The sequence below is a fragment of the Lissotriton vulgaris genome, chromosome 5, assembly GCF_964263255.1.
Source record: "Lissotriton vulgaris chromosome 5, aLisVul1.2, whole genome shotgun sequence".
NCBI classification, from domain to species: Eukaryota; Metazoa; Chordata; class Amphibia; order Caudata; family Salamandridae; genus Lissotriton; species Lissotriton vulgaris.
The window spans coordinates 1,208,099,156-1,208,121,967 of NC_141693.1; the positions used below are offsets into that span (position 1 = coordinate 1,208,099,156).

General features: G+C 41.7%; 1 protein-coding gene across 3 annotated transcripts in view; it reads right to left on the minus strand.

The window, feature by feature from the left end:
- LOC147712286 (uncharacterized) overlaps nucleotides 1-22,812 on the minus strand; it is an 88,698-nt gene that overhangs the window by 22,094 nt on the left and 43,792 nt on the right. For all 3 annotated transcript variants that reach the window (XM_086923017.1, XM_086923016.1, XM_086923015.1), the window contains 2 exons: nucleotides 4,699-4,788; nucleotides 2,366-2,476 (listed from right to left, as the gene is read on the minus strand). In XM_086923017.1, coding sequence (XP_086779143.1) covers nucleotides 2,366-2,476; nucleotides 4,699-4,788 — 201 coding nt within the window. The remainder of the gene's footprint in view (nucleotides 1-2,365; nucleotides 2,477-4,698; nucleotides 4,789-22,812) is intronic.

A 22,812-nucleotide genomic window follows, 5' to 3' on the forward strand; every position in this document is an offset into this window, starting at 1 on the left:
TGTTGCTATCAAGTCCGTGCATAAGGCACTGGCAACAGGGCAATACGTATTTCATTTCAACAGCATATACCCTCTACATGAAACTCACAAGTGAATTACACCAGTGAAATGTAAAATTAGAAAACAAAAATATTTAATCATTTACTTAAAGGCTACTAGTTAACATTAAAATCCGGTATTTGTATGCTGTCATTATGGTCCTCTGGTGCACCTGAAAAAACATTCAGTCTGTTTGGAGTTCAAAGCACGTCCATAAGTTCATCTTGTGAGTGAGTCACAGAATGCGTGTATTCAAAAAGACTAAATGAGAAGTCTAAATGAGACATGCTGATTGATCCTATTTATAAAGGATGATTTCTTACACCAGTCTGTTTTGTGGTCGAATTCTACACTTTGATAATGTGTCTTTAGAAGCCAGAAGGAAAGGAAAATGTCCCTTGAATCGATTGTCACTACTGTATCGCTTTTTGCGGAGAAAAAGTTCTTAGCCAGATGAGTGTTTTCATTTCCTGAGTGGAGGGTCAATCCAATTTTGGAATATGCCCCATTCTTTAGAATTTTACCCTTGGACTGCACCCTTTTCACACCAGAGAATTTACTGGGGCTAGGACAGATGCAGAGTTAGCATACCATTGTTGAAGATTTACAACTCTCACCCAGAGATCTGAACAGTGAGCTCTATGAATGATCAATGTTGTGGGAAGGGAACATTTCAGTGATTGTTCTATGAAGAGGCACGGTACCTCTTAACATCACATCCTTCATTACAACTGAGAAACCCATTGCTCGTTCTGTCGGTCTTCTGGATCTTCATTTGATCTTTAAGTGTATTAACTTAATTTTTAATTTTAGTTCAACAAGGGACTAATACTTTTAGGCCATCTGTTATTTTCTATTTCTGTTACTTTTTTATCCATGACACAGTATTGTGTCTGTGGACCCTTGTCTACCATTTTTGTTGGGCTTACTTGCTGCACTGCACGGCCCTGCTTTGTTAATGAATTGTATTTTTTAGAGGGATAATAACCATGCCATCTTTTTGAAAGGTTGGGCTTTGGGTGTTTGTTGCTGACTGGTATTTGTAGGCGTGACTGGAGTGTACTAGGCAGGTTATCACCAAGCATTGTGTGTTTTGAAATGTTGTTCAATACTTAAACCTTGCATTGATATACACGATGCAACAGAGACTGAACCATGGTTAAGCCCCATAATGGACACTTTTATACAGAGGCCCAGGTGAAGTAGGGCTTGCATTTTTGCATTCACTGTACAATTAATTCAGTTTCGTACTGGTGATGGTCTGTGAGAACATTGGGGTTCTCATGTCACTTTATACCAGTACAAATATGCACAATTGTATTATTGTCCCAGTGAAAGATGGTCACCTAATTTTGTTTCCGATTAGACTTCAATTGTGCCAATTTGTAGTAAGGTACCTATTTAAAGTTCACGCCTGGTATTTAAAAGCTGCTGTATCATATCACTTGCGAACACTGCTTTGACAAAGAGAGTTCATAAGAGGAAGGTTGAACTACAAAACTTACAAGAGGGTATATTTGGAGATAATCACCTTGTTGTTGGTAAGATTGGGACACAGAAGAGGGTTAGGGAGCACTTGATCTAGCAACATTTTAGCAGTATCGGACTGCAGCTTTCAAAGGTGTCAATGAAGCACTCTTCCTTCCTCTGAAAGCTGCCTTGCATACGTGTCCTCACCATAATAGGCGTTTCTTGCAATGGAAGGCAGCGGCACTGTCATCTGCTCACTGAATTCACCCTTTATGATATTTGTGGCCAAGTGTGCCAAGGCTGCACTATTCTTTTGAGTGATCAAAGGTAGAAGGGACCTGACATATCTTTGGATGAGGTATGCAAGTTTAGTGTGTTAGCTAATGCCACACGTTACTTTATTCCCTTCTGATTATTCCATAGCATCATGCAAACTAGTGGTTTTTGATATTAACATTAAACAGTTTTAAATCACCTCTAAAAGGTGAGAAGGATGGATGCTGAGTGCTTAACCACCCATTCTGTATTGCAGTCAAGGCACTCTAACTGCTGTGGAGATGGGAATTCTTCTCCATCTCTACGGTTGTTTTGGCATTCCGAGAAGTGGTGATACGTTTCCAGAAGTATGTGTAATAAGCACCAGCCCTTCACTCACTTAACCTTCCATAGTATTACACAGAAAGGTCATGTTAGCAGCCTTTAAAACAACAGGTCTATAACAGACAGAAGTGTATCCTTTAGAAGCGAGTAACATTGTAAAGACAAGAAAAGAGAAAAAGTAGGTTTCACAAATGTCTTGCTGTTTTAATATTGCTTTTCATATTGATGTGATTCTGAATAAAGTTCGATTGCTCACCTGAAATATTGTTAATGTGTGCTCTCCTTCTACATTCCTGGACGTCAAGGGGATACGTCTCTCCCTCTTCGTTAATGCCAATTGAGCTCATCAGTGTAGAATCTTCAGGTCCTGCCATGAAAACACAGAGATTTGACCAGGGAGGAACAATCTCTCACCAGGATAGCACCAAAACAGCTTTTTCGCTCTAATGAAATGCAGACTTTTGTAGAACACGAAACAGATGGAGACTAGTTGTACTGGAAACCGTTTGGATTTCTCAGACTCCATCCTCCAGTCATTACTGTACCTTGCCATCATTGCTTGATCTAGCTCTAAGGCTGTCTCTCTCTGTGTGACTGTTTCACTTCTTAAATTTAGATGCTTCTCTCATTTTTGTGGCTCTGAATGCTTATGCTTTCTCTCTTAAACACAGACACATTCTCTTTCTCCAACTTCTTTCCCTGTTTCTCATGTCTGAGTCTATGCATTTTCTCCTTGCCTCTTTATTGCTCCATTCTGCATTCACCCACTCTTCCTCATTCCCTTCAACTCTCCTTCATCGTGGACTGATTGCTTTTCTGTTAGAAAGCCCAAGATCCTGCCCCAAATATTTAAACACATAAAATATTCCGTAGAACCTATCACCCGTTATACCACGACCTTGTGAATTGTCCACCAGTACAATGATGCAGGCTTCATCATTGTCTAAAGTGTGGAGACCTCATGTACTATATGAAAGATTACAATCTCAGCACTTGAAGGTGGGAAAGAGCCCAATTATCCCTCACATAGAATGGTTGTGATGTATGTGTTTTAAGTTCTTATCTTATGCTTTTACATTGCCCAAGAACAAATACTAGAAATGGGGCTACAGTTGCTCAGATTGCTACATTCTAGTGAACATTTTTACATACGGTAGGACTTGTCCAGAGCATCAGAAAAGGCACTTGAGCTGAGTAAGGAGTTAATAGTGGTGATTTACACTAGGCCAAATGAATCAAACCATGATTTGTAAAGATTAGAGTAGAGTGATGGATGTAGTGTTAGGGATCCATGCATTTGCCAATCCTGGATAAAGTGCTGATTTTTAACTACATGACCAGAACTCATGAGTAGGATGGATGGAGGACTTTTTTGGCTATAATTTCGCGTGAGCTCATAGTCTCGGTTTTGCCAGCAAAGCATATCTAATCAAGGTTGTGTGGCGATTGGAGTTATGAACAGTTCTTTAATCAAATGCCAGCATAAACAACTATAACTTAAGAAATTTCGATTTTGCAAAGAGAATTATGATTCCTGTATTTTTTCGGTTTTAATTTTGTAGGGTATCAGTTAGTTGGAAAGGAATTCGATTTTTTTCTATTTTATATGTAACATATGCCTGAGAATTGACAAGTCTGAAGTGCATTTTGATAATGGCATTTTTGGGGATATTACACAGATAAACCAGAAGCTTTATATGGAGTTTGAATGGTTGTAATGTTGATTCAGTTTACTAAATTGTTGAGGGTGTTTGACAGTAGACCTAGCAATGATAGGGAAGTAACTGGAGTTTCACATCAAACAACATGAATTGGATTGTCCTTGGCAGATGCTGTTTCATCGCAAAGGGTATTAGGTGTGACCTGATGATTTAGTCATGAATCGTGATCACTTTGGCCCTAGTTCAAAGTATGTCGGGATAGTGGGTAGTATTCATCCCATCCAGTAAATGCAGAAACTCCATGACGAAATATTTACCGGGACTGGTAACTGCATTATATTACACGTTTGATAAGGTAAAGTGAGACATAAGAGGTGGATTAGGTACATAATGCACTAAAATCTACATGTTCTGGCTTTATCACACCAATTTTCTCCGATGAATGTTGGCAGGTTTAATTTAGCGAAATTTGTAAGGGTAAAAAATACAGACAAAGTGTGACCATTAGTTTACAGCGCCCTTTTGTTCAGTGATCAGAATTCATCTTCATACTCTGAATCAGAGCCTGAGTCTCATATAAAATGCATATGGGTGATTTCCTAGATGTCTTAAGTTAACCTTCAGATCACAAGTGGTGCACTTACATTCCACATGTGCTTTATATTCCTTTGCATAAGTCTCCTTTTCTCTATTCACTGTTGTTATAACTAACTCTAATTGTGCTATACTGAGTCAAATCTAAAATGTCATTAAAAAAAAGTGGTCTACTTGAAAGAGTAACTTCAAGCAGAGAGCAGACAAGATTTAGATTAAGAGCTTTTATTCACTGTTCAATATTAATAAACTAACAGTGAATAAACATTTGTAAAATTAACTTGGTGCAATGCTCTTTACAATCACAACTGACCACAAAATGTTTGTAACCTACCTGAGGTGGGACAGATGTTGCTTTCTTCTCTTTCTGTGTTGGGAATATTGCTCAACCGTGCCTCTTCTTCAATACTGTGATGTGGGTATCCTATTTTAGAAAGTAAAATCAGTTATACATACCATTGTATTTAGTTGTAGAAAACTGAAATGTTGACTAAAATCCAAAAAGCAATTATATTGCAGATGTGTATAGACTACACTTCAATTTTGGGGACACTCAGGCAATGAAGTAACACAACAGTGTGTTAGTCACAGTAATCATACCTGGGCACACAACAAACTATATATAATTCCTGTGTTCTCAGTAAGGACATAGTTAGCTATAGTTCAGGCTACATCTCAGTTTCTTGAAGATAAGTTAATGGCCACTCTAATGCATATGTAGCTCTTGAAGCTGTATTCTCTTCAGACTTTGTAACTCTATATTGCTTCTAACAAATGTCAATGCATGTGATACACTGTGTATATGTGTTTAAATAAAATGATATGTTACCTAAATGAGCATCTACAAATTACATGATCATTCCTTGGTTGACTAGTTCATCTAAGGCAAAACAATGTAAAATCTTCATCCCACCTTTTAAAAATATTTAAGAGACACTAGATTTGTATGTATTTGTTTATGTTTTCTTTTTACCAAAACATAAGCATAGCTAGTTCAAGACACACTGCATACAGGATTCAGATCAAGAAGTCACAATATAAAGATATATCGTAAAGATGGTACATAACATGAGTATTGCAACAGTAAACAAACCCAACAGCGTCCAATATTAACTCTAACCTTCCAACCTCATCTAGGCTAGTGAGAGTGACATGTAAGGTCTGAAGCGTGGATCTTGAGCACCATATAGCAGGTGAGTAGACGTTACCATTATGATTTCACAAGTGTTTCAAGTGCCCCTGATCTTATTTCAAATGATTTAGGTAAGCACCTGCAAAAGTAGACAGCTTTTTCAGCCATCATCCTCTAATCAACATTACCACTTCAGGAGCTCACACTCAAAAATGATGCACTAACCCACAACCACTTATGATACCTTGCAGGTGGGGTGTGCTTATCTCTAACAAGGCCACTCTCCTATAAATATCCAGCGGAATAGCCAACACTGGCTCCATAGTTAAAAATTTGGCTTCAGCCACATATCAGGCGTGTGTGCCATGTGGCACACAGACATGCCCTAAGGGCATGTCTGTGTGTCACATGGCACAGGTGTACATGCACAGATGTGCATGTACACCTGAATTCGGTATTTTACCACCCAATTAGATTGGGTGGTAAAATACCGAATTCTGAAGGCCTGTAGCACTGTCAACAGTGCTACCTACATCTGGGTTTTACCGAATCGGTAAAATTACCGATTCGGTATTTTACAGAGGTAAATATACCGATTCGGTAAATTTACCGATTCTGTAAAATAATGGCCCCTACATGTCAAAAAACAATTACCGGTCGGTAACGGACGAAATCGGCCGTTACTGACCGGTAATTGGCGACCTACATCTGGCCCCAAATCTCTTATTCAACTCGCAGTCCTTCAGATTTATCTTATTTCTTGTTCTTAGAGCATTTTGCAGGCTTCAGAATAGGCCTTCCGCCAGTGTTTTGGAGACCTCACAGCTTTTTTGAACTTTAAAGGTCGCCTAGCCCATGATTGTAATGGGAACCACGTTAGCAGGAGTGACCTAAAACCATGCTAATACAGAGCCATGAAGCTTTCAGACTTCGGTGAAAATGTATCGAGAGAATCTGTTTGTTCCTTAAAATACAAAGATGGGAGATTTTGCTGAGCGTCCTTACATGGTGGATCTGATCTAGGCCAACAAAGAGTGTTAGGAACAGCAGCATAGGGTACAGATTTATGCACTTGAGGAGTTAATGCCCTTCGCAAAAAAACAAATTAAGGGCTCCACTTTCTCTCTGATTTGGGAAAATTATGCATTTATCATGACTCCCACTGTTTGCCATAAAGGATATTCCTCAAGTACCGAAAGAAGACGGTCCTTCAGAATTGAACAATGGTAGTCTGAACATGTCGATTGCAGCAGGTAGAAACCTGCTGTGGATTTGAATGCATGTATTCTTCTGAACAGATGAATCCACTTTCCTTTTTATTTAGGCTTTGAGTTACAGTGAAAAGAATCTTATTGCATAATTCATTCAGTTTCTAAAATCAAGGATCCCAGTTTTAATTTTCTACTGATTTAATACATAAATACAAATGGAAAAGTCCCTGTTTTTTCAGTATTTATTTTTAAAACCAGAAAACGAAGAAATGTTGTCTTCTTTTGAGTGTCTCTCATTCTAGTCAAACATGACAGGTAAGTCAAGAGCTATGTATAGTGACGGTATGGGTAGTTTAAAAATATATATTTTTCGTGTATGGCTGCCTGCAGTACATTTGTCATCTTTTCAGGTTAATGTACTGTTTTATCTTATTAGATCATTTAACACACTAAAGCCCAAGTGACATCAAAGTGAAAGTTACATTCATCGGTTAACTAAACGTGGAAATATACTAATCGCAATACTATTTTTTTTAACTGACCAAGTAATGAAAAACAATGAATACCAATAACATGAGAAAAACACGCATTGAGAAAGGCTTGGATTATAAGTGAAAGAGCCTTTCATAGATTAGTGAGTTTTTGTATGTCTTATTGTGGATGAGGAAGTGGGAAAATGCAAGTATGAGTCAATGGGGGTGTGGGGTGACAAACAATGCCAGGAAGCAATGAGATGCTAGAGCACACATGTGTATTTTACACAATTGAATACATGCGTTTCATGCCAGGATAAATGTGCCTCCAACTAGCTCCACTGCTTCTGCGACACCATGGCCACTTGAGAAACAATGATTGGCCTAATCACAAGGCTAAACTTACGCTTGTAGATTTACTCATGTGTAAATCTACTCCTGTACCTAGGTGTAAATTTACACTTTTGTTGCTATTCCCCATTTCAGTAGGCTTTACTGTCTTCCCCATTAGTTCAGGGGGTGGGGGTCACCTACAATAGTGTTTATAGTGCAAAGTTACCAATAAACCCTGCACACACAGATGGAAATCTCTGCCACTGTGGAAAACATTTCCCTAAAAGAAAGTACAGGGGAAATTTTTAAAGGTTATTTGTCCTCCCAAAAAATATGAAAATATTTACCGAAATGTGAAATATATGTTTTTAAGCTAGAACTAATAACACAGAATGTTAAAGTACATTAACTCTTCAAGTTAAACATTTACTGATAATGAATTAATTAGACTATATAAAAGTAATTTATAAATAATACTTTTTAAACATTAATTTAAAAATCATATCAGCCTCACTAACAATATATTTTTAATATGTATTAAATGTTGCTAAGTTAATGTTAAGTTAATTGAAATATTGAATGTGTTATTAATTAGCCCCTTCGCTGCGGCGGCTATTCCGCTGCAGCGCTAAGGGGGCCCGCGGCGGGCGCATGCTGGTGACAGAACCGCTCCGTCACCAGCCGCGGTTGAGCTGTGCTCATGACGGAGCGGTTCCGTCATGGCCAGCCCCGCTCAATTGAACGCGCCGCGCAGGCGCGAAATCAGCGCCGCGCAGGCGCGGTTGCCAGGCCATGACGGAACCGCTCCATCATCAGCACAGCGCCACCGCGGCTGATGACGGAGCGGTTCCGTCATCAGCATGGAACGAGTTAAGCTTATTAATTTTTCAAACAATAACAATTAATAGCCATTCATAATGGTTAACACTAAACATATATATATATATATATATATATAAAAATATATATATATATATATACATATATATATATACATACACACATATATATATATATATATTCACAGAAAAAACCATAGGTTATACTCCATATATAGTTAGGAATTTGCATTTACAAAACCTTGAAAATTCAATGAAAAAACCATTGGTTTTAGGCCATATATAGTTAGGGATTTGCATTTAGAAAACCTTATTTTACTCGCATAAAACCATTGAAATTCCATATATAGTTATAAGCGCTAACTATATATCGCGCACCCGCAATCCACTGCTGATGATGTCACATATTACATCATTCATGACATGGTTAGTGACATCACTGATGACATCACTGATGACATCTCAAATGACATCACTGATGACATCACTGATTACAACATCCAGTGACTGTATGTTTCTGTAAAGTTAAAATATGTTTTACATATTGAAGAATGAGTAGATATATAAGTGTCTGGATGAAGGATTTAGTAGGTGCATGACTGACTGTATGAGTGAGTGATTAAATGTGTCTCACTGAGGGCATGAGTTAGTGACTAAACTGTCTTAATTTGTACATCATTATATCTGTTGTTCTACAAACTGCTGCATATGTTGATCAGTAGCTATATGAGTAACTGTATGGGTTATTGATTGGTTGTCCAAGTATTTGTATGGGAAACTGAGTGTGTGTGTATGGGTGGCTGGGAGGTGTGTGACTCTGTACATAGATGTGTGAGTAGTTGATTCACTATATGTATAGATTCAAAACTGCATGTGGAAACAGCTGTATGGGCGGTTGACTGTGCATGAGTGTATTAGTGAGTGAATGGATATCTCAGTGCTACATGTCAAAGTAAGTACATATGTAAAACACAGTACATGTGAGAGTTGACATCTATAAATAACTGTGCATAAGAGCCAGTGAATGTGTGAGTGGCTGTATGGATCATTGTGAACATGTATCAGAGATTGTATAAGAGAGTAAAGTAAATATGTGTTAGTATATGTTTGAATAAGTAAGGTGTGTATAACTGTATAGTTGAGAAAATGGAGGTGTGATTGATTTTTGGCATAACTGACTAGGTGTGTGAGTAACTCCATGGATGAGTGACTGTCTGTTTACACTGATTGTATCTAAGGTTATATTAGAGTCTGAAGAGATTCATGGTATTATCACATGAATGATATCATCAGTGATGTGATCAGTCATGTCAAATGAGATGTTATCAGTGATGTCATCAGTGATGTCATTTGAGATGTCATCAGTGATGTCATCAGTGATGTCACTAACCATGTCATGAATGATGTAATATGTGACATCATCAGCAGTGGATTGCGGGTGCGCGATATATAGTTAGCGCTTATAACTATATATGGAATTTCAATGGTTTTATGCGAGTAAAATAAGGTTTTCTAAATGCAAATCCCTAACTATATATGGCCTAAAACCAATGGTTTTTTCATTGAATTTTCAAGGTTTTGTAAATGCAAATTCCTAACTATATATGGAGTATAACCTATGGTTTTTTCTGTGAATTTCAATGGTTTTTTAATAGCAAACATCAAAAGCTGTCAAATGTCAAGTACGTGATAGGTAAAAACGTTTTCGTGTTTATGCACGCTGATGTGCTTTGAACGCTGCCCCCCCTCCCCACTCCCCTCTTTTCTCTTAGTAGTACTCTCTCTTTGCAGATAGTGAACGGTAGTTAACGCAGACCTTTACCCCTGTTGTAATCCGTCGTACCTGCTTGTCTCTCCATTTGATTGATTATTATCCAAGCATTTACTGTTTTACAATTGGTTCTCTTTGGATCATTCTCTATTTACAAACAAGCACAAAGTCGCAATACTCTGTTTAGTCTTTGCAGATAGTGAAAAATTGTGTAAAAAAATAAAAGTAATCGAGCAAAATCAGTAGGCCACTAATTGGATCTCTTTTTAACCTCGGTAAAATACAAACATTAGGAATAACCCTTCATGAGAAATACGAAAATAGTGAAATGAATTGAGCTCCACACCATGAGGGCTGCAAAACAGCTCGACTCCGCCACCCACACCGCCCAAAATAACGGCAAACCCTATGCAAATATTATAAATATACACAACACACCACCAAAGAAACAGAATAAAACATTTTATTAAATAACTATTTACATAACTATTTTATACTTTTTATTGCCCGATCCGGCTAGCTCAATCGATCGAGCATGAAACTCATGCACTGATAACAAGCGTTGAGAGTTTGTAGAATGATGGCTTCAGATTTTCCACATACGGTGTAGTGGCGCGAACTGGCAGGGGGCGTTTGGATTCTACCCCTTCTCCAAATAAGATTTTCATACGTGAATGTTCGTTCATGCTTTTTGTCCCTGAGTTGCTTCCATGTCACTGCCTTACATAAATGGCATAAGTCTTGGTTATTGAGTGCCATACTTCAGAATTCTAAGCAGTTCTTGTAACACTGTTTAAACCTTATTTGCACCTGCTGCAGCTTCACTATTCAAAGTAAGTGGGGTCCATTTGTGGACCTGACTGCATTGGAAAACAATGTGATACGGTGCCTCCCTAAACTGCTTGACGGAGGCCCCCGAGGGGCGGTGAGATGGCGCGGACTGAGAGGGGGCGCTTGGCTCCTGCCCCCTCCCCAAGTCGTGTTGCCCTGGTGAGGCCTGAGATCGCCCCCGGCATAGGCGGCCGGCTCCCGGGGTCCGGCGGAATTTTTTCCCTTTTGAAGAATCTTTCATTCTGGACCTTGTCCCACAATCCGTTTCACCTGAAGACACGCTGTCGTAGGGCGCCCCTTTACCGTTTTAGTTGCCATTCCGCCCGCTTTTGGTACTCTGTGCCTCTTCCGCCATTCAGCTGTTTACCGCTCGCTCTTGCGACTACAACGTCTCGCTCACCATGTAGTTGAGTTGCTCCCGCTCTTAAGATTTGACCGAACTTTTTGGACTGCTGAAAGCGGTGGAATTCCGACCGCTGGTTGATGGAGACATTTTGACTATATTCTGCACCTGCATTGTCGCGTAATGCGTCATATGACGCGACGCGTTAGCGCACCCGGAAGTGCTCCGGTGCGCAAGGCGCAGCTTCCCGGAAACGATCCAGAGCGCGCCGCGCAGCGCGTAACGTAAGCATAACAGGTCATGTGACTTGTTAATAAAACTTTTCATTGGTTCATTTTACTTTTCTTTTCCTAATTATGTAAGACTAGGTCATGTGACCTAAAAATAACACTTTTCATTGGATTAAAACATTTTTTTTCCCCAAACGATGAAAGCCCCACCTTGTTTCTGGATGTTTCAGACTGAAGCTGGCGTCACCATGAGAGCACCACCATCTCGTAGCTCCGTCGTGGCCATTCCGCAAGAAATCATGGCAGCCGCTCCCCACCGGAAGCCTGCGGGAGTCGAGGGCCCCCAAGACTTTTGTACAATCTTCAAGGCTGAGGGGACGCTTTCGAGAATGGAACCCAAGCCCTGGCAGACAAGCGTCTGAGTTCCAAGGTGTCCCAGGGCCATTTTACTGGACCAGGCCCAAATCCGAAGAGCCGGCCGCAATTTTAAGAGTCCTGTGGCAGCCGCCTACCGCTGCACCGCAAGAGTGGGAACAACTCAACTACATGGTGAGCGAGACGCTGTAGCCGTAAGAGCGGGCGGTAAACAGCTGAATGGCGGATGAGGCACAGTGTAGCAAAAGCGGGCGGAATGGCGACTGAAACGATAAAGGGACGCCCCACTACAGCAGACAAGCCTCCGCCATGTGCTTCAAAACTGCATATGTATCTCGTGATATCAAGGTTGGGCAACCAGTACAGAACAAGCAGTTACGAGTCCCATTTACACCGGCGCCATTTTGGGCGCGGCCGGGCAGGTCCAGGATCTACTGAAACATAAAAAATGAGGCTGACGTCTCTGAAGCAGTTCACGAACAGCAGGACATAGCAAATAAACATGAACTCTCTAAAGCTGTTAACTCACTGCAGAACAAAACAAGTGAACCTGAAACCTCTGGAATAATTGTCGCTCAAAAGAACAACACACAAAACTCTGTAGAGCCTGAAGAAAAAAAACAGAAGGGCACTGTAGTTTCAGACACACTTAACACTAATGACGAAACAAAGATATCGTCTGTTTATAAAGCAGTTATCATCTTGACAGAATTGACAAAGAAGTGTACAGACACCAATGCATCAGCATTCTCGGAGATAACATCTTAAGGAACAAAGAAAGACCTGTTCACTCTTGACACCCCAGGTGCTGTGTATATTGCACTATAGTGCTGCATCGAGAAAACGGGCAACCCTATTGATGTGGATTTTTCATTATTGATTATTGTAAAGAAATGGCGACTCCCCCCTTTAGCAGATTAGCTAAATGTTTGCGTAATTTAGGCATAAAAGTTATATTATTGTTGTTGTTGTTGTTGTTATCGTTATAGTTCTGGTTAATTTCAAAAAATGGTTAAATATATTTACAGTTTTTGTTGCGTTCGTTATATTTAAATATTAATAAAGTTTTAAAATGTAACTGTCTTGGAGTACTATATTTTTTTAAAAAATCGGGTGAATGGGGCCTTGAATCGGGTTATTGTCATGTGTGGGCTTTGCAAGTGTACTACTACAAGATCGGACATTTCAAACTCAAATGCACGTTCTTTTTCTTACCTTTCCGAAGAATGGAGCGCAATAGCAGGCAGAGAAAAGGTGATGCACGTGTTGAACACTGCCTGGCCTGCAAATTGCTGCCAGTGCCCCCCCGCCCGCTCCTGAAAGAGGACACACACACACCGCCGCCCCGAGTACTTCACAAATCTTTAAAAGACCATGCGCTTGTTCAATGGGAAGTGGATAACATGGCTAAGAGCATTTGCTGACTAATGCATGAATATCGCTGACTTTTCAGCGATATTCATGCATTGCGGCCGTTTTTTATCGCATTTGCGATAAACCTTGCTAATAGCAAGGTTTATGTGCGATAAAATTCGCCGAAGTGCGGCGATAATTATTGTCTCTAAACAAGTTAGAGACAAAAATTACCGCTAGTTGTTGGAAATATGCCCCCGGGTTTTTCCTTGCAGGAATCGGGAAGCGAAAGACTAGCACTGAAATCAGTAGTCTCACACCTGAATCGGGAGGGTTGGCATGTCTGGATACTCTACAGCTGGAGCCATAAACTACATCCGCAGGGCTAGGTGATAGCCTAGGTCCGGCCTGGACAATCGGACACAGAGGAAGAGAAGTGTCAGAGGGTGCGGTAGTGAATAGGGTGAAAGGGAGGTGTCGAGCGGGCACAGGGTGTGATTCTCAGAGAAGAGCAGCGCAGATGGGGGGAAGTATATGGCCCATGCATGAGAGAGAGAGCGGGGTGACCAGTGCGTGGGGGAGATTCTTGCGAGGGTGGGGAGCCATGCTGAGAATCGACGGCGTGCAGAGAGTGGCCCTGGTCAAGGCATCTAAAATGGCTGCCGTGCACGACAAAATTGTGGCATTGGACAAAAACGCAAGATGGCGCAGACAATGTTTATCAATAAGGATTCATTTATAACAAAATATTTACTCGCAGTGACAAAATGGTGTTCAACACTTCCTGATTTCCATCGAATCGAACGTTAACAAACGTCACGCAGCAAAAAAAAAAAAAAAAAAAAAAGCTCACGCACAGAGCGGTTTTTAGCCATGTTATCCAATGGAAGGTGGATAACATGGCTAAGAGCATTTGCTGGATAATGCATGAATATTGCTGACTTTTCAGCGATATTCATGCATTGTGGCCGATGTGCGGCGATAATTTTTGTCTCTAAACAATTAAAACGAAGCACAAAATGGCGAATTCCCGTTTCGCTACCAGTTTGCGGCCCAGTTCGCGGCCCGTGAAGCGCTTCTACCGTGAAAAATCATTTTTTTTTTATTTTCCCCACGAGACCCTTTAATAACCCCAACAACATTCCTAGGGGGTCAAGAGGGGTATACCTTGCCCCCTTTCAATAAATTCCCCCTTCGTTTTTCACCTCTTCTTCTCTCTCAATCCTACCGAGAGATAAGATGGCGGCCGCTCCGGACTATTTAGAATGTTGACAGACACCGGAGAGCCAATCAGCTTTCTGTTATCCAATGGAAGGTGGATAACATGGCTAAGAGCATTTGCTGGATAATGCATGAATATCGCTGACTTTTCAACGATATTCATGCATTGTGGCCGATGTGCAGCGATAATTTTTGTCTCTAAACAATTAAAACGAAGCACAAAATGGCGAATTCCCGTTCCGCTACCAGTTTGCGGCCCGGGAAACGCTTCTACCGTGAAAAATAATTTTTTTTTTATTTTCCCCACGGGACCCTTTAATAACCCCAACAACAATCCTAGGGGGTCAAGAGGGGTATACCTTGCACCCTTTCAATAAATTCCCTCTTCGTTTTTCACCTCTTCTCTCTCGATCCTATCGAGAGATAAGATGGCGGCCGCTTCGGACTGTTTAGAATGTTGACAGACACCGGAGAGCCAATCAGCTTTCTGCGCGCAAAGTTCCGTTTCGCGAAAAGTAAGCGGACCGGATCGCTGCCCGGAGCGCTGTTACAGATATATATCTTGTTTTGAACGTTAATTTCTCAAAAACTACTAGAGCACATATATTGAGACCTAGCAAAGGCACATCGGGCTAACAGTCCCTACAATTTTGCCAAGTTTCGTGCAAATCCATTCAGCCGTTCGGGCTAAAAGTGAGTCCAACCGCCCTATGGAAAACTCAATGTTAAAAACGCGTTTTGGGACCCCCCTTTTTTCTCAGCCCCCCCTTGACGAACCCCCCCCAAATTTCCAGGAGCTGCTCAGAAACAAAATGTGCCATTTTCCTGAAAATTTCAGCCGATTCCGTCCACAAACGCCAAAGTTATTAGGCATAGAATTTTCAGAAATCCCATAGGGAAAAAATCCTAACTATATATACCTACTGGCGATAGCCAGTAGGTAATATATATATATATATATATATATATATATATATATATATATATATATATATATATATATATATATATATATATATATATATATATATATATATATATATATATATATATATATATATATATATATATATATATATATATATATATATATATATATATATATATATATATATGTCCTCTCCGTTGCTCTGTGCCCAGCAGAAACAAATGAAGCTGCACTCTCGCTGTTACGTTTCTCAGCAGCAGTGTTAATTTATTCTTAAATCAATTTTTCAAATAAAAGTACAGGCGAACAACCTACGCGTTTTGGTATGCATATAACTTGGTCACGGTAGGTTTGCTCTCGAAATACAGCGTTTTTTGTAATTGTAAAGTCATTACATCATTTCCTGTCTCCTCACATTGAATGACATAGTGCATTTTGGGACATATAGTCACAAGAATTAAAATCTTGAAAAAGCACACTCTGGCTCACAATATGATTTTGCAATTTAAATATGTCAGTTATTTACAGGTTTTGTATATATGCAGTATAAATTCTGGAAATTAATTTAATGCAAGTTCAGTAGATTTAAACCATATCTTGTCTTTTTTGCCATTTTTTTCGTTTTGTAACTTTATTGTTCAAACACTCGCTTCTTGGGTCTTTTTCATTTTCTTTTCCATTCTATAATGTCCATATTTATTTACACCTATATTTTTTATGTACTTGCTATTGTTTGGACATAATTGCATCGAGTTTCTCTTTGTGATGTTTCTTTAAAGACCCTTTGTCTTGTGGAACCAGCTTTTATTTCTTTTCCATTCCATTGAGAACAAATTACGATTTCCGTGGGGAGCCTCATAGGTGTATATATAATTCTTCAGATAAATTCAATCCATATGGGGACATACTTCTGAAATTGAGAATGTGTCTGGACTCCTTCTGCCTAAAGATTCGTTCTTTGTTGCCTCCACGGTCACTCAGGGGGACAGTTTCTATTCCACTGAACGTTAGACATTTCCAATCTCCCTTATGATGGAGTTCCACATGTTTTGCGATGGCGTTGTTTTTGTCCTTATTTGCCGTCGCTCTTACGTGTTCAAGCACTCTCTTCTTGAGCTCACAAATTGTACTGCCCACATATTTTAGTTTACATGGGCATTCGATTATGTACACAGTGTACTGGCTTTTGTAGGTGATGAACTGTTGTATACGCCATATTTTACCATCTGCCATGGTCAATTCGTTTATCGGGTTGGTAATTCGGCACACTTAACAGCTATGGCATTTCGCAAAGCCTTTTGTTTTAAACCATGTTTCCTTTCTTTGGTTGGTTCTTAGATGGCTGTGGATTAATATATCTTTAAGATTGGTGGCCCTGCGGTATGTAATGGTCGGATGATTTCCCATTAGTTTGCCAATTGTGTTATCCAATTTCAGGATTTTCAAATTTTTTCTCAGAATCCATGAGATTTCTTTAGCTTCTCGGGTGTAATCCAAGATTAGGCGGATTGGTTCTTCTGTTTGTGTTGTTACCATTGATTCTTTTGGTGACATTCCTTTCTAGGTTTCTCATTTGCTCTAAGCCAACATGTATTTACACTTTTGCTGTTGTACTTCCTGTTTAGGAATCTGTTTTTTGTGTTCACACTATGATGTAGCCACTCTTCTTCCTCGCTACAAATTCGCCTTAGTCGGAGGAACTCTTCATATGGAATACTGGCAACCAAAGCTGGTTGGTAAAAACTTGTTGCTTCCAGGGTGGAGTTTGTTGCTGTTATCTTTATGTGCAGGGTGGTTTCGATTTTCCTGTTCTTTACATATATCTCAGTGTCAAGGAATGTTATATATATATATATATATATTTATTTGTTTTCACAAAAAAAACTAAGGTTACAGGGACGTTATAGTTAGGAAACAGAATTTAAAAAACTTTGTGACCTAATGTAACTATAACTTGCGCCCCCAGGCACAGTTTTCTCATCAATAATTGTATTAGAAATGTTACAGTGATATTATCAATGATGTCACAGAAGATGTTATGGCTGATGTGGGATAATTTGCAGTGCATGGTGGGGGTACAAATTATAGTTACCTTAGGTCACAAGTTATAGTTTCTTTTGATAAGTATAATTATGACTACTGAATTTCTACCTTTTTTTGTGTGTGAAATTTAAACCTAACTATAACTTCCCTGTAACCTTTATTTTTTTCTGTGAATTTCTAAGGTGTTTTAACTTTCTATTTCCTAGCTATACCCTCTTCGTAACGTAAGTTTTTTTTTCAGTGAATTTCTATGTTTTTTAATGGTATTTCCTAAAGACATCATCCCTGCAACTTTATTTTTCAGTTAATTTCTATGTTTTTTTTAACAAAGGATTATATTTAATTACCATTTGGTAATGCAACTGCCGCCACACACGTGCGCAACGGGGGTTGGTCACAGGGCAATGAAGCCAACCCCCCAACCCAGGAGGGGAGCATGTAGCCCCCCTCACTTGGCCGATTTCAACCTCAGGGACTCCATCTTCCAGGGCCTGGCCATATGGTAAATGGGGAGGGGGCACACAGGCCCACTCCCTGGGCTGATTTCTGGCCCCCGGATCCCATCTCCGGAGCCCGGCCACATGAAAAAAGGGAGAGTGGGGCACACAGCACCCCTTGCTGGGCAAATTGGGCCCCGGGACGGTAGAGAACCCATCCCAGGGGTTCGCCACCATTTTAAAAGGGGTGGTGGGCATGCAGCCCCCCCTCCCTGGGCCAATATTGGCCTGGGGACCCCAATCCCTGCATGGCCAATAACTAAGGTCAGGCGGTGCCACCACGGCCTACATATTTCCCAGTCTCCAGTGGGAGCCAGCATTGCTCCTACCCACAGGGAGCAGCTAAAAATGCATATCCTTGCAGATAAAAGCAATATTTTCATCTTTCTCCCTGTCTGCTTTAGTGTGGTCAGGGAAACAGATGAAAAGTTTGCTCCCAGCTGGCAGGAGCCTTTTTCATGCTGCTGCCCGCTGGGAGTGGACTTTGTGTTTGCTCTCGCTTAGCGAGATTTTGAAATTGCTCCCGCCAAGTGGCAGCAAGCACAAGTTTCTCTGCCCGCAGTGGTGCAGGAAGGGAAACCACTATGTCTCAGGTGTAGGGACCCGGGAGATAGCAGGATAGCCAGGGTAATGGGAATCACATGGCTTTTAATGGTTCCAGGAGGGGAGCCGCAGTTGCCAGTAGGTAGTTATAGTCAGGACTTAGTTTCCATAGGAACAGTGCTTTTGTTTTGTTATTAACTTTGGCGCCGTTTGAAGAATCTTCAAGAAACTTTTCGAAGGAGGAGGAGCCAAGATGGCGATCGGGACGGCAGCGTAGGCTCCCGGCTCTGTGAACCTCCACATCCCGCACAGATATCCTGCACGAGATCCTGAGCCTGCGCTACATGCCCGTGTTGGTGGTTGAGAGCGGCAACCGATCGTGTGATCCTGACGTTTCTGGCGGCGGTACCGCCGGAGAAATGTTCGTTTGAAGTTTGCGGCCTGTGCAACCCTGGAACCGGGACCTCGGGTGGACAACATGGCCGGGTACTAGTTCAATAACAGCGGCCATTGGTGACTGGGTGGAGTCGGACTACCGGAGCGGTGCGAATACTGGCCTGAATTTCGCTGGGGTCACTCCTACCGCTGAGCGGAGCGGATCGAGTGAATGCCCGAGGCGGCAATTTTAAGATGCTTCTGTAGTTGCCTAAGCCCTCACCAGTGAGCTGCTCGGACGCTGCCTGCAATTCGTCCCGATGTTCGCGGGAGACTCCTGGATTTTCGCTAGTACTACCCAGGGTGAGGATGGCTGTTCCCTGTGACCGCGCACTGGGCACATACTTTGCCCGCCCCCGGAATCCTGTTTGCAGCAACATGGAACTTGATGCGCTTGTGCCTGAGTCCCGGTCCCAATCTAAGGTGGAACTACCTTACGGCCATCTTGATAGGATGGAGTCTATTATCCTGTATACTGGATCTCAGCAAGATTGGGAGTGTGTGGCTAAGAGGAGCGTGGCGGAGCGGGCACAAGGAGCTATGCTGGGGTATGGTGACCTTCTCGAAGCCCTCGGTGCCCTTCACTCCACCCTGGAACATGGCGCCCGAGTGTTGGGGAGAAAGCTTGACGATATTGCGTCAGCGTCGGCACAGTTGAGATCGGTCTGTCCCCAGGTACACAAGGATTTGCTTCACGTCACACAGGAGGAGAGTGTCGTGGCCGCTCCTGCGAATGGGGGAAAGCTGGAAACTTTTGACAATGTGGCGACGTGTGGTCGGCTGGCTGTAGATTTGGACTCTTCCGGAGGTTTTAGACTTGAGCAGAAGATGGTGACTTTGCCCCACGCCCAGCCTCCGGCGACCCAGGCAATATTCCAGCAACGGTCGGGTGCTCTGGCTGTTTCCTCCGGGGATTTCTTAGTTTTTAATTTGTTTCTATGGCCTCTTTTTTCTTCTCTTATCCTCCTTTGTCTTTTCTTTTCTGGGGTCAGTACAGTGGGTTTCCTTTGGTGTCAATCACTGCTTTTACATCTGTGCCTCGATTTCCGTGGTGTTTTCTGGGTCTTAGGGCAGGGGACTAAAGGCGCAAATTGACCGTGATATTCTACATCCTGGACTTCCTGTTTTAGCGCCATTGACTTGATCGATTGCTGTTTATTGTTGACGCGTTATTCAGCCTGCCATTTTTCGCTGCCGGGAAATTGTTTGGCACCTGATCCTTCTATCCTCTATTATAAAATGAAAACCTCTTATATCCTGTTTTCTCAATTGTGCTGTTCAGTGGCCAAGAGTATACTAGCATGGAGAATCTGCTCCCCGAGGTGCTGCATGTGATAAAAAGTTGCTTTCTGTTACTCTAACTGTTTAGCGGCCGGCCCTGGGGGTTGTAGGCCCATATTTGTCTTTGGTTGAAACGTCAATAAAGGTTTAAAAAAAAAAAGAAATAAACTTTTCGAAATTATTTTGCCAATAATTTCAGCAGCTGTCTGGAAAGTTTTGGATGACCCGTCAAGCGGGGGCTAAGAAAAAGGGTGGTCCCAAATGCGGTTTCCCCATGCAGTTTCCCATAGGGATTTTAGACACAACTACAGTCCGAACATCTGAACGGAATTATTCAAAATTTGGCAGAAGCTAAGTCTTGGTCCAGAAAGAGTGCTTTGTGTAATTTGGTGTAAATCTGTTCAGTAGTTTTGTAGTTGTTAAAGCAAAACGATCTACATATATCTTGAGCCATGAATCTGCCATGGATCAGCAATACTGTGATTGGCTGGCCGCAACCTGAGAGGAAAGTTGCACCTGACATTTTGTGCATCAGGACACAGTTCCGTGATAGAAGTGGTCAGGGTAGTGGTACCCTGCCCCTTGGGACTGATGGAGCAGTCTGTGAGGGGCCCCTCATGGGCAAGAAATTACCCAAAAACATTTGATTTTTGAGCATGCGAGGATCCACCTGGATCGATTCAGGAGGATCCGCAGATTCTCACATAACTACTCAAACACCCCATCACAGACCCACAAAACCACTCACAGACCCTCACAACCACTTACTCACCCACTCACAAAACCTCTTACACACCCATACAACCACTCAATTCATTCACACACCCATACAGCCACTCACATTCCTATTCACAGGCCTACAAAACCACTCACAGACCCACACATCCACTCACATACCCACTTACACACCCACACAACCACTCAAACCTTTACAGCTACTCATACACCTACTCACAGACCCACAACATCACTCACACCCACACAGCTACACACACACCTACTCTAACAACCACACAACCACACACAACCACTCACACACCCATTCACACACCTACTCAAACAACCACAGAGCCACACACACACACACGTATACACCAACACACCCACACACCCATATATCCACTCTCACACCCAAAGAGGAACTCACAAACAGACAGTGATACACTTAAAGAAATTGCAATGGCATATGTTTGTATTAAATGTGTTGTTTTTAGTATTGAATGTGCGCAATATAACCAGAAGACCCCTTATTTATCTGAGGATTTGTGACAGATCCCAGGATCCATAAAATTATTTTACAAAAAAAAACAAAGACTTGCATTTAAAGAAAGACTACATAAGTAACCTTAACTCAATTTTAAAATGTTTCATTTTAAAATATACTAGCAGCCCGTCCCGACGTTATCCAGGAGCAAAAGGCTGCTTCAGGACCGCAGCCCGTCCCGACGTTGTCCGGGGGTCCCCTGGAGCGCAACCGCCACCTTCAGGGCCCCCAATCATCCGCACACAGTTCACCGCTCCTCCCCGCGCTAACGGGCCACTCCTCCTAGCACTTCACTGAGCCGCACACGTTCCGCCTCCTCCCAGCGCTCCCGCGCTTCACCTACCTCAGCCCGACTTCACCGCTCCTCGTTCCGCCTCCTCCCATTGCTTCAGTCAGCCGCACACGTTCCGCACCTACCTCAGCCCGACTTCACCGCTCCTCGTTCCACCTCCTCGTTCCACCTCCTCCCATTGCTACAGTCCGCCTCACACGTTCCGCTCCTCCCCGCGCTTCATCTATCTCAGCCCGACTTCACCGCTGCTGTCCACCGCTCCTCCCCGCGCTAGATGATGTCAGCAACCACGTCCACGTTGTTTGCTCACACGGCCAGCGCTACTTCTTAGGGACTACTTTTTTTAATTGTTTATTTTTTAAATAACGTTTGTTTTTTTATAGCCTATGTCCATCTACAGGACCCCCCCTTTCCAATGCTGTATTGGGTGTTGCGATTGGTTGTGTACTTTTCGAGTTTACCTGGCTCAAAGGTCACAGTTCTCTCTTTATAATAGTAGTATAGATAATAAGAATAAATGAGTGAATAAAATGAGTTTATGAACTTGTAAAAATGTGTATTAGTAAATTGAGGGGATCGTCTCTGTCGTGTGCATTTTATGTCTTAACGTGTGTTTTGCATGTTTATTCTAGAGCGGTGCTTCATTTTCCCCTGAGCCTCTGCCAGGTGGGGTGAGGCTAGCCTGCCTTACAGATTTAGGTAAGAGCTCAACAGTATTTGGCATTTGAAATTTCGTCCCAAATATTATAAACTGGTTTTGCATCAATGGAATGCTCTTTTAAATCAACACTTCGTGTGTGTTTTCTAGTTTAAACCATAACTCATGGTCTTACTGTTTGGCCCATTTGTTAATGATAGCTATACCTCCCCCCTTCTTTCTCTTTACAGTGACTTGCACAGACTGTATGGGCACCCGGAGCATTCAGGTGACTGTGCGCACTTGTTTATGTTTCTTTGGTGTCACCTTTTACTTGATTTATTTGTTCACCTGGTGCAGTAGTATTTGTTGTATACCCGGTCCTGATGAAGGCAAGGACGCAAGAGTCCACTAAC